General features: G+C 50.0%; 1 protein-coding gene across 1 annotated transcript; it reads left to right on the top strand.

Annotated features, from left to right (window-relative positions):
• The first annotated feature begins 630 nt into the window (after positions 1–630).
• PRRT1 (proline rich transmembrane protein 1) lies at positions 631–5,378 on the top strand. Its single transcript, XM_047796384.1, has 4 exons — positions 631–799; positions 1,687–2,222; positions 2,545–2,730; positions 2,890–5,378. Exons 1-4 carry the CDS (start codon positions 781–783, stop codon positions 3,064–3,066), a joined length of 918 nt encoding a protein of 305 aa, XP_047652340.1. The 5' UTR covers positions 631–780; the 3' UTR covers positions 3,067–5,378.
• Positions 5,379–12,991: the final 7,613 nt, after the last annotated feature.

The raw sequence follows: 12,991 nt of genomic DNA, 5'->3' as shown, positions 1-12,991 counted from the left end.
CGTATCTCCCCAAGCTTCCTTTCCGTCCTCCCTCCCCCCTCCCCCACCGTACAGCCGGCCCTACTACCTCAGAGGTGCCCTGGACCAGAGTCTCTCAATTTACCTCCCAATTCATCCCAGGCCAGGGTGGCTGGTTGAGGTCACAACCCTGTGGAACTTTTCAGGCCATTGCTGGTCTCAATTCTGCACGAGATTCTCTCGCATATGGTTCTCTCTCCTACGGAGGGGAAAACCAGGGCTAAGGACTTGGGAAGAGATCCTGAGGTCTTATAGGGAAGCTCAGGAGGGGGAGGCCTGACCGATGAACCAGATCCAGAGGGAACTGGGGCATTGAATCCACTGAGCACCTACTCGCTTCCTCCCACAATATAATCGCTACCGCCAGTCTTGGAGGGAAGGACTCTAGAGAGTTCTTTCTCCCTCCTTCCTTCTCTTAGTACCACCCGCCTTGCCTGGTCTTGCTTGCCTCCCTGTTTCCATGACAACTCCAAAGGAGCCCAAACTGGGGGCTTGAATGCCGGGGTGAGAGGAGGAGAGACATAATCCAAAAGCGGAGAGAGACCGAGTGGGGGTACATCTGAGAGGCTCCCCCTCCCGCCTCGGTCCCTTTAAGCTCCCCCCCCTCCCTGCTTTTCCTCCGCCCCCCGCCGCCACTGTCTCCATCTCTCCATCTCTGCGCTGCTGCCGGCTGCGCAATCTGCGCACCCAGCTCCGGTGCTAGCCAGGGACCCCGACTCCAGACTCCAGCTGCACGGATCCTGTCCCAGCGAGATCGCAGGCATGTCATCTGAAAAGTCAGGTAGAAAACAACAACAAACCCTCCTGCCCTCTCCAGTGTCTCCTGACTCCCCCCCCCCCTTAACCCTCCCTAGCGGGTGGTTCTGTTTCATTCCCCTTCTATCCAGCTCTCCACTCACTCCCAACCCCCCTCTTCTTTCTCTAACCCTCCATCCTCTTCCCTTCCTCCTGCTAGTCTCAGCCTCTGTCCCTTGCCAACAACATGGGTAGGGAGGTAGGTTGAGAGGGTGAAGGAAGTATAAGAGTGGCTTGGCATCAGCCAGATACTGCATGGATAGCATCATTGCAAGTGACAGATGGACAGATGACACTGGCTCACATGGAGACATCCAGAAGAGAAATAAGGAGAGATGATCAGATGGGGGTTGTCAGGGGAATTAAATCCAGAGGACCCTTCTTTAATCTGCCCTAAAAGAGGTACTGAGATTCCCAGAGACTAGGGCACCCCTCCCCACTGAAGGAATGGTAGAGTGGAACATGTTACCCTACATGTGTTTATACAACTGTTGAACTGAGCCCATGTTAACACAGTGTTGCATGTCTACACATGTGCACGCACAGGACCAGCTCAGATAGGCAAGCCCAAAGGCAGTCATAAGCCAAGGAGGCTAGGAGATTGGGTCTGCAGGTTAAAGCTGAAGAAGGGAGAGAAGCAGGAGAGTTATGACCTCAAAACTAGATTGAAAAGAAGAGGGGGGGTGGGGGGTGATGGCCTAGATACAACCCTTTTCCTGCCCCAAGAATGAGAGACGGCTTCTCACTCATCTCCTCTCTGTCTCTCCCATTATCTTTCTCCATCTCTGACCCTCTGTGTCTCCCCCTACCCCTCCTATTTCATCTGTCTGTCTTAACTGACCCTTTCCCCTCGCCTCTGCTCACTGCCCCCAGGCCTCCCCGACTCAGTCCCTCACACCTCCCCACCACCCTACAATGCCCCCCAGCCTCCGGCTGAACCTCCCGCCCCGCCCCCACAGGCAGCCCCTTCCTCGCACCATCACCATCATCACCACTACCACCAGTCCGGCACCGCCACGCTCCCGCGCTTAGGGGCAGGGGGCCTGGCTTCCGGGGCCACCGCTCAGCGTGGTCCCTCGTCCTCTGCCACATTGCCGAGGCCCCCACACCATGCTCCGCCCGGCCCCGCCGCCGGGGCGCCCCCACCCGGCTGCGCCACCTTGCCCCGCATGCCACCCGACCCTTACCTGCAGGAGACTCGCTTTGAGGGCCCACTGCCCCCGCCGCCGCCCGCCGCCGCCGCCCCGCCCCCGCCGGCGCCCTCTCATACTGCCCAGGCCCCGGGCTTCGTGGTGCCCACGCACACGGGAGCGGTGGGCACGCTGCCGCTGGGGGGCTACGTAGCCCCCGGCTACCCCTTGCAGCTGCAGCCTTGCACTGCCTACGTGCCAGTCTACCCGGTGGGCACGGTGAGTATGGGGCAGACAGGGCCGGGGGGAGGGTGGGGGGGTGGGGAAACGATGGAACAAGGACCTGGAATTGGGGACACACTAGGGGCTGGGGACCAGACGGTATTCTGGGACCAAGGGAGAGGTGGGACTAGGGAAAGGCCTGGGAGTGACTGGTGGTCGGTTGGCGTCAAAGACCAGGGTCTGGGAGGGGAAATAGGCTCAAAGTGCAGAGGAGATTTGAAAGGAGGAAACAACCTTCTTTCTCTGCCAGATGTGAAAAGTTGGTGGGCTCGGAGAGGGTTATGAGTGAACTCCTCTTCCTACAACCTTCTTTCCACAGCCCTATGCAGGCGGGACCCCGGGGGGAACGGGAGTAACCTCCACGCTCCCCCCGCCGCCCCAGGGCCCAGGGCTGGCCCTGCTGGAGCCCAGGCGCCCGCCTCACGACTACATGCCCATCGCAGTGCTGACCACCATCTGCTGCTTCTGGCCCACGGGCATCATTGCCATCTTCAAGGCAGTGCAGGTGTGTGTGGGGGGAGGGAGAGTATGCAGAGGGGGGTTCACTAGATATTTCTTATTCCCAGAGAGTGCTGGACGTTATGGGAAGCATCTTAGAGGGAGGGTAGGGCTTGCAGCCAAGGTAGCAGCTCTCTGATTCGCTCTCCCCTACCCTCCCCTGCAGGTGCGCACGGCCTTGGCCCGCGGAGACATGGTGTCAGCCGAGATCGCTTCCCGAGAGGCCCGGAACTTCTCCTTCATCTCCCTGGCGGTGGGCATAGCAGCCATGGTGCTCTGTACCATCCTCACGGTAGTCATCATCATTGCTGCGCAGCACCACGAGAACTACTGGGATCCGTAAGGACACCCCTGGCCCAGCCCCACCCTGCGCCCCTCGACCGCCCAAGCGCGTTTTGCTGTCAAGCCGGGGATCCAATGGGGCGCCCGACACATCCGCTTCTGGGACCACCGGACTTCGTTACATCCTAAACTAGGCCTCCACGGAAACTCTCGCCTTGCGAGCACGCTCCGAATCCAGTTCCTCAGGAACCCTGCCAAAACCCACACTAATAGGGCCTCCACTTCCCGGGAATCCCCGCCAAAAGCCGGGCCCTCAGTCGCTCCAGGCCCACACCCCCTCTAAATGCAGCGCCCCCACCCGAGCTCCCTCGGCCACTGCTCCCCCAGCCTGGAGATGGGTCCCTAAAGCCCTGTCTCCTCTATAGTCTCCGCCCCGGCTCTGACAAAACCCCGCCTCCAGGTCGGCAGGCTCCGCCTTCTTTTCTTCCCTGCGGGGTGATTCAGTCCGGTGATTGGGTTTGTGGCGCCAGGTCTTGCCTCCATACCGATAGACTCCTCCCCTTCTTCTGGCTCAAGAGCCGAGCCTCAGCGTAGTCACGCCCCCACGCTCACTCCGGTTTTTTGAGTACAGTTCCGTCTCTCTTCCACCCCATCCCTGCCTATTTTCTTGCTAATCTCAGAGCTTCTACCTACATTTGATTTTTTGGGGAATGAGATTTGGGAGGTTCGCAGTTTAGGAACCTTCACCCTGAGATGAAGAGGACATCCCCTTCTCTGTAAATACTCCCTTTCTCCGATCCCAACTCCTGGGCAGCTGGGCAGGAGGGAACCCAGGGTACAAACCTCCCAAGGTCGGGAGGAAGCCGGCCGCTCCCAACTCCCCTCGGTAGTTCCCTCCTTGTTCTGATCTGTGTGTGAGTGTGTGTGTGTGAATTTCTGAAAGACAATATTAAATAGACTACGTGGATTTGTCATCCGCAATTCCAGAGACTGCAGCCTTACAAAGGCCCTGCTCTTTTGGTTTCCCTTTTCACCTCCCCTCATTTACTCGTCCGGGGGCAGGGAGGCAAAGAAAACTGACAGAAACAAAAGTGAGAAGAGAGAGATTCCCAGGATACCAGAGAGACCCGCACAAATATGGGAGGGGGGCTCTCTGGGGATCCTACTGGGGATCCATCCATCTAACCGAGCACGCCTTTTCCACTCCCTACCAGACTGGGCTTAGGGCTTTGCAGAGGAAGCATTTACAAACAGACCTGGGGCTTTAACCCCCAAACTCCAGGAAGTCGGGAAGAAGAAGGTAGACTATATTGAAAAAGTTGGCAGGAATAGGGTGGCAGGGCCAGGCAGAAGATGCCAACTGGCCACAGCTGTTCCTGCTTACAGGCTGGAGGGTGACAGACAGCTTGGATTAGAGCCCTGCTTGGTGTGTTGTACCAGGCAGGCAAAGGGGACAAAGAGCCACTGGGAGTCTGTTTCAGTCCATTCAGGCTGCTCTAACAAAAATACCACCACTGAGTGGCTTAGAAAGAACAGAAATTGACTCAAAGTCTGAGATCCGGGTGCCCATTCTGTCAAGTGTGAACCCTCTTCTGGATTCTAGATTTCCTCATTTGGCAGAAGGGGCTAGGGAGCTCTGTGGGGTCTCTCTCATAAGAGTACTAATCCCCTTCAAGAGGGCTCTACTCTCAAGACAGAAGTACCTCCCAAAGGCCCAGTCTCCTAATACCATTGTGTCGCACATCAGGATTTCAACATATGAATTGGGATGGGAGGGAAACAAAAATGGTCTGACCACAGCAGAGCACCAGGAAGGAGGTCAATAAATCTATCTGGGGCTAGTGGCCCTCTCCTAACCTGAGGTCAACCGGGAGACCTCTTGGGGAGAGGGAGGTGGCACAAGCAGAGGACTTGGTATCTTCAGTTGTACACCTGCAGGATAGAGTCCTATCCTGAATTCCAAGCAGGATGCTGGTGAGACATCTTCCCAATGGCAGGTGTGAACAGTGAAATCATGAAGTTTATAACCTAGAAAGAAAACCATGCACTGAGATCGGAAGGAGACGTGGGATGAGGATGGGTTGGAGTATGGAAGTCCTGGGTTCTCCTTTGGACGTTTCGGGTTGAATGTACCTTCCTTACCAAACTTCTCGAAAAAAAAGAACTTACATTTGCAGCTTGCGCTTCCTCACCCCCTACTCACTTTCCCCCTTTTAAATAGGGTCTATTGTTGTCAGAAATGTCTTTCTTCCATACCCAGTGCTTCTTCACCTTTGGAAATGCTCCCTTTCCCTACTCTACTGAAACGATTCTTTCAATAAGTACACAATGACCAAAAGTTACCAGGAATAAAATCAATGGCGTTTCACAGTACTCTGCCTCTTTGAAACTTTCCATGTTTGTCCTTGGTCCTGGATTCCAGGGTGAGGCACTTACTCTCTCCTCCCCCTCTGCCACACATGCACCTCAAGTCATCCGTTCTCCTCTCTTGTTTTTTTCTCCTCCCTTGTTTTTTTTCTCCCTACCTTAAGTGTCTTGTTTTTTTTCTCTCCCTTGCCTTAAGTGTCTATATCTGAGTTTTGTTTCCTTCTCTGAGAATTATCCTTGAAAACCTCATCCACTCCAAATCCAGACATTATTTGTAACCAAATGCTTCTCTGCTATAGATCGAATGTTTGTGTTCCCCTAAAATTTATACGTTGAAGCCTAATCCCCAATGTGATGGTGGGGCCTTTGGGAGGTGACTAGGTCTTGAGGGTAGTTCCCCGTGAATGGGATCAGCACCATCCCCAGAGATGCTCCCTTACCCCTTCCACCATGTGAGGACATAGCTAGAAGAAGGCTGGCTTTGGACCAGAAGGAACTCTCCGCAGACACTGAATCTGCCAGCACCTTGGTCTTGGACTTGGCCTCCAGGACTGTGAGAAATCAATGTGTGTTGTTTATAAGACAGCCAGTTTATCGTATTCTGTTACAGAAGACTGAATTGACTAAGACATTCTTCAACCTATGTATTTACAGGGAGACATTTTTCTGGTTCCTGTGGAAAATGGCCACATGGGGCAATACTGCTGGTCCTCTAAACGTAGCATGTTCCAAAGCAGACTGATGAAATGACACTGAAAACATGCTTCCCTACCTCTGTGGGTGGCGCCATTTCCCCAATGCCCTTATCCAAAAACTTGATGCCTCCTCCATTTCCTCCCCACCTTTATTTTTGGTAAGCTATCAAGCCCAGTCAATACTACCATCGCGGAGTACCCATGGTGGCACAACTGAAATGAATCCGACCAGGAACCATGAGGTTGCAGGTTCGATCCCTGGCCTTGTTCAGTGGGTTAAAGATCCGGCATTGCCGTGAGTTGTGGTGTAGGTTGAAGACGTGGCTGGAATCTGGCGTTGCTTTGGCTGTGGTGTAGGCCAGCAGCTGTAGCTCCAATTTGACCCCTAGCCTGGGAACCTCCATATGCCAAGAGTGTGACCCTAAAAAAGAAAAAGAAAAAAAAAATGCTACCATGACAACATCTTCTGAATCTGCAACTTTTCCCCAACTCTTGCTGGAAAAATGACCTCATCTAGGATTATTGCCACAGCTCCCCTAACAGGTCTCCCTCTTTCCTAACTCTCCCCTCTCCCAAGTCTCCCTTGACACTGCTGTGAGGTTATCCTCCTTAAACACACTTCTCATAAAACTTCAGTGCTCCAAAGCCCTTCAAGATTTCCCCCACTGATGGACCTGCTGTATAGCACAGGGAACTCTACCCAGTGTTCTGTGATAATCCATATGGAAAAAGAATTTGAAAAAGAATGGATGTGTGTATTGGTGTAACTGAATCACTTTGTTGTACAGCAGAAATGATCACAACTTGTAAATCAACTCTACTTCAATAAAACCTTTAAACATGGCAAACAGAAGATATCCATTGCTCACTCAACTATTTACAAAATTTTAATCTGGCCTTCCACTCCTTCATTAATTTAAAATCATCCAGCTTTCTTTGGAACCGAACTATGTTATTCATCATTCCCCCTCCCCAGGTCCTTACCCAGCTGTTCTCAAATCTTGGACGTCTTTTGCCAGTCTCTGCCTGTTACAAACCAAATGGTTTGCTGCTTGTCATGTGTTTCAGACCACATTTAAGCTTTTTCTCATGATGCTCTCCCTCCCTTCATATCTGCTTCTCCACTTGGCCAAAATATCCTCTCCTTCAAGGCCCAGATCAATTCGTCCCTCCACTCAAGCAAGAAGGAATTTCTGGGAGTTCCCATTGTGGCACAGCAGAAATGAACCTGCCTAGCATCCATAAGGATTCGGATTTGATCCCTGGCCTCGATCTATGGGTCAGGGATCCTGCATTGCTCTGGCTGTGGTGTAAGCTGGCAGCTGCAGCTCCAGTTCGACCCCTAGCCTGGGAACTTCCACATGCTGTAGGTACAGCCCTAAAAGGCAGAAAAAAAAAAAAAAAGAGGAAGAAGGGGGAGGAGGAGGAGGAGGAATATCTTTTTACTAAGAGATTGGGTTGGACTAAAGCCTAAAGCAGTGGTTTTCTAAACATAGCTCCAGACATTCCTTGGAGCAATGATTCTCACCCCTGGCTATATGTTATAGTCACCTGGGGAGCATTTAAAAATCCCAAAGCCCAGGTTGCATCCTAGACCAATTAAATCACAACCTCTTGGGACTCAGGCATCAATATTTTTTAAGACATTCCCAGGTGATTCCAAAAGGCAGCTAAGGTTAGGAATCACTTCTAAGCTAAAGGCTTAGAAGCACTTTAGGGACCACCATGAAAAGGAGAGGCCAAAAGTATGTGGTGAGGCTTTAACCAGAGCAACTCTTTTTGTTGCTGTTTGTTTTTTTGTTTTGTTTTGTTTTGTTTTGTTTTGTTTGCTTTTTAGGGCTGCACCTGTGGCATATGGATGTCCCCAGGCTAGGGATCAAATAGAAGCTAGAGTTGCCAGCCTACACCACAGCCACAGCAACGCAGGATCTGAGCCTTGTCTGAGACCTATACCACAGCTCATGGCAAGGCCGGATCCCCAACCCACTGAGCGAGGCCAGGGATTGAACATGAATTCTCATGGATACTAGTTGGATTCATTTCCGCTGTGCCACGACAGGAACTCCTATCTTGGATGATATCTGAGCCACAATTTCAACCTACACCAGCTCCTTTTTTCTTTTTTTTTCTTTTTGTCTTTTTGCCTTTTCTAGGGCCACTCCCATGGCATAAGGAGGTTCCCAGGCTAGGGATATAATCAGAGCTGTAGCCACTGGTCTACACCACAGTCACAGCAACACGGGATCTGAGCTGTGTCTGTGACCTACACCACAGCTCACGGGAACCCCGGATCCTTAACCCACTGAGCAAGGCCAAGGATTGGACCCGCGTCCTCATGAATCCTAGTTGTGTTCATTACCCCACAACAGGAACTCCTATTGGTTGATTTTTATTGCCTATTAGCTTCACTAGAATATAAGCTATGGGCTTTTTTCCACTGCTTTATTCCCAGAATCTAGCACAGTGCTTGGCATAGAGGAGGCGCTCAGTAAAGATTTGCTGAATGACTGAATAAATAGCTTATGGAGTTTTGTGTGAGGGAAAATGAGGTTATACCTGATTACTTAGAGCAACGTCTGGGACTGCGGTCATAATGCATGGTCAGGGGTCGGGAAAGAGCTCTTATAATTAAACACTTCACTGTGGGAAAGGCTGCCTTTCACTTCCTCATCCTGCCTGAAGACCCTGCCCATAGTGGAAGCACAAGCAAATGGTTTAGAGCAGAGAGGAGAGAAGAACTATTTTGACATAAATCCCAGCAGAACTAAAAACCAGAAACCACCAAAGCTAAGCAGAAGGGAAAATTTATTTAGCCTTTGAAAAGCTAGAATTTTTGTCTCTTATGCTGATGATAAATGGCAAGAGTAAGCGCAGCATATGGTTCCATGTGGTGAGTATGGAACGCAGGGGAATGTGAGGGTGTAAAAACTTCCAACCGGCTTGATGCCTGGTGACAGGGCAGCACGAACAGGAATAGTCTGGGAAAGCTGAGTCTGACGAGCCGGAGATGAACCAGGCCCGCGCAAAGGGGCTTTCCTTTCCTTACATCTCCTGACTTCTGCTGCTTCCTCTTCCTGCAACAAATCCCTTCAATCTCTACATGTCAAAATCGGGGGAGTTCCTGCTGTGGTGCAATGGCATTGGCAGCATCGCGGGTTCGATCCCCAGCCCAGCACAGTGGGTTAAAGGAAACGCAGCTGCGGCGTGGGTCGCAACTGTGGCTTGGATCTGATCCCTGGCCCAGGAACTCCATATGCCTCGGGGTGGCCAAAAAAGAGGAAAAAAAAATTATGGTCATCCTCCAAGGCACAAATCAACCATTTGGAGTCCTTTTAAGGTCACTCGCAGTTGGAAATAAATCCCAGCCACATATCACTTTTGCCCTTGTATCTGGACTTTTCTTTTAAACTATGACTCTTTACTTTTGTTGGACTATTGATGGGTCACATTTATCTCCATTGTCTCACTGACTAATTCTGAGTACTCAGTAAGGATCACTGAATGGATAAGAAAAGAATTGTTAACCCAAAAACCGCGTTTACCTCTTGGTGGTTTTGAGCCAAAAGATACACCTAAGCCAAAGAATGGGAGAAGGAGCCATTTATTACTTGCAGCAAGTAAGGAAAACATCAGGGATCTTCGCCAAAGCGTTGTCTTCTCAAACAGCAAAACTGGGGAAGTTTTAAGCCAGGGTGCATGCATACTCATGAAGGGGCTGGATCGGAAAAGAATTCAGCACAGAATTGGAGCAAAGGTCGATAGACTCCAAGCTTTAGTTGATTGAAGTCATGAGGGTCAGAAACATCAACATCAGCATCACTTAGGTTCAAGTTGATTCAGCGGTTGAGTGTTTGGCGGGGGACAGTTAAATTCTGCAGAACAACTCAAGAAAGTGCTTCTGGCTGATTCTTACCATTGAAACAAAACTGGGAGTATTTACAACAGATTTATTATCTGTGCTATTGCCATTTCTCTTGCTTGGCAACAGTCATTGTTCCTGTAAGACCATTATTTACTGAGATCTCTTCAAGGGCAAGAATTGTGGCCAGGCTTAGATCACAAAATGGCTTAGACCTAAAATGGCTTCTCATGTTAAAAAGCTATTGTCTGGTTCTTTTCTTCTGGGCATCCCCTCTATTCTATCTGTTTACAGAATCTTACTTCACCCCTTTTCACACGCTCTCTGTGTGTTGAGACAACACGGAACAACCGCCAGCCCACAAATTACCTGCACCAGCTCTCGAACCTCTCCTTGGGTTCCACCACCAGATGAGATCTTTAATGAAGGCAAAATAATCCCCTTACAGGGTAGGGCAAGGAGAGTAGCTGAATAGGGCCAGATCCTCTGAGATTCCACGTTCTCCAGCCAGGCCGGGGGATATAATCCTCTGGGCTTGTTCCCCTTCTTTTTGATTCCTTGGTGATGCTCTCCAGAGAACAGGACCCTAGCATGTTAGGACTCAAGGGGTAGGGAACTGGGAGAGAGCAGCAGTGTGAGTCAGTCAATATTCAGGTGGTAATACTTTGGGGAGACAGCCAATGGAATCTCCCATTTCTGAGTTTTCACATCTTGGCTCCTTCCTAGTCCTGTGTTTCTCAAGCTGAGACCTGGGGGAATCTACAGATCCATGAATGTCTTCTCTGGGGATTTCTCAGTCCTCTTATAATACTTAAAATTTGTTTTCTTTTTTCTTTTCTTTTTTTTAAAGTCTTCTTAGGGCCGTACCCGACGCATATGGAGGTTCCCAGGCTAGGGGTCTAATTGGGGCTACAGCTGCCACAGCGACTCTGGATCCTTAACCCACTGAGCGAGGCCAGGGATCGAATCCCTGTCCTCTTGGATTCCAGTTGGGCTTGGTAACCGCTGAGCCATGGTAGGAACTCCTCCTATGCTTTCATTTTTTAAAAATTAATTAATTAATTAATTAATTTTGCCTTTTTGCCTTTTCTTGAGCCGCTCCCATGGCATGTGGAGGTTCCCAGGCTAGGGGTCTAATTGGAGCTGTAGCCAACAGCCTATGCCAGAGCCTCAGCAACACGAGATCCGAGCCGTGTCTGTGACCCACACCACAGCTCACAGCAACGCCAGATCCTTAACCCACTGAGCAAGGCCAGGGATCGAACTACAATCTCATTTGTTAACCACTGCACCAGGACAGGAACTCCTGTACTTTCATTTTAATGGGACTTGTGCACTTCCACAGTATGTGGAAGTTCCCAGGCTAGGGATCAAACTGGTGTTTCCTTGGCTACCAGATCCGCTGCAGTTGGATCCTTTTTTTTTTTTTTTTTTTGTATTTCTTGGGCCGCTCCTGCGGCATGTGGAGGTTCCCAGGCTAGGGGTCGAGTCGGAGCTGTAGCTGCCAGTCTACACCAGAGCCACAGCAACGCGGGATCCGAGCCACGTCTGCGACCTACACCACAGCTCACGGCAACGCCGGATGGTTAACCCACTGAGCAAGTGCAGGGACCGAACCTGCAACCTCATGGTTCCTAGTCGGATTCGTTAACCACTGCGCCACGACGGGAACTCCATGCAGTTGGATCCTTAACGCACTGTGCCACAGCGGGAATGTCTACCTATGTTTATTTTATATATAGTTACAATAGTAACAAAGGGTCACTTAAAGAGACAAATTTGACCATTTAATTTAGTGTTTCTCAGTCTGGGGGTCTATTGGTGTGCTCTCAGAATTCGGTTCTAACTCATTCTTTATTTTTATTTTATTTTATTTTGCTTTTCAGGGCTGAACCTGCAGCATATGGAATTTCCTGGGCTAGGGGTCGAATCAGAGCTGCAGTCGCAGTCACAGCAACTCAGATCCAAGCCATGTCTGCGACCTACACCACAGCCACAGCAACTCTGGATCCTTAACCAACTGAGCGAGGCCAGGGATCGAACCTACATCCTCATGGATACTAGTCAGGCTTGTAAACCAGTGAGCCACAACAGGAATTCCAAAACTCATATTTTAGATGGCAGCAAAATGTCTCACCCTCAAGGGATATTCCCTGATCCCTCATTCCCTCTCATAGCATCTCACACTTATCCATACCGCTATAATTACTTCTCCCTGGCTAGACTGGTTCTGTCTCAAACATCTGTGTATCCTCAGTTCCCAGCATCCTGCCTCTGAAACAAAGCAGGTGCTCAATGATTTTTTTTTTAAGGCTGCACCTGCGACATATGGAAGTTCCTAGGCTAGGAGTTGAATCAGAGCTGCAGTTGCAGGCCAATGCCACAGCCACAGCAACACCAGATCTGAGCTACAGCTGTGACCTACAGCCGCAGCTAGTGGCGATGCCAGATCTTTAACTCAGTGAGGCCAGAGATCCAACCTGCATTCTCAGTCCTTAACTCGCTGAACTAGGTTGGGAACTCCTCAACAAAATACTTGTTGAATGAATGAATAGAAGGCAATGAAACACAAAAGAAATAGAGGCAAGGTCCACAAACTGTGGAATGTATTGGAACCGAAATATATACACACTAAATAGTAAGAATACAGTACAGTAATTAAGAATACAGAACAGTAAGCAATACACTTGTAGCAGAGTACAGTTTCTTTTAATTGAGAGAAGCTATTCTTTGAAGGGTCACTGGAGTTGACCTCTCAGTTAAGGCACACATAATACAAATTAGCGACCCTTGTCCAGGGATAGGATGTAATCACATCTTTTGTGATTTATTCTAGACTTTCTGCCTTTGCCAGAAATCTCTGAAATAGAAAGGGGAAGAGGGAGGGAGAAAAGGTAGATTAATTTTCAATAAGAACATAAGGATTCCAAGAATCAGAGTATTTAGCCTTAGTCACAGTGGACTAAGGTTACTCTGGCACAGAACCCAGAAATAAAACTTGAGGAAAAAAGGTCTAGGTTAGTGAGCTGAGGCTCAACACAAAACGAAAAGGACTGTTTTGACAC

This window comes from Phacochoerus africanus, chromosome 9, assembly GCF_016906955.1.
Source record: "Phacochoerus africanus isolate WHEZ1 chromosome 9, ROS_Pafr_v1, whole genome shotgun sequence".
Taxonomy (NCBI): Eukaryota; Metazoa; Chordata; class Mammalia; order Artiodactyla; family Suidae; genus Phacochoerus; species Phacochoerus africanus.
Note: the sequence above shows the minus strand (reverse complement) of the source record. Positions and strands in the feature narration are given on the sequence as shown.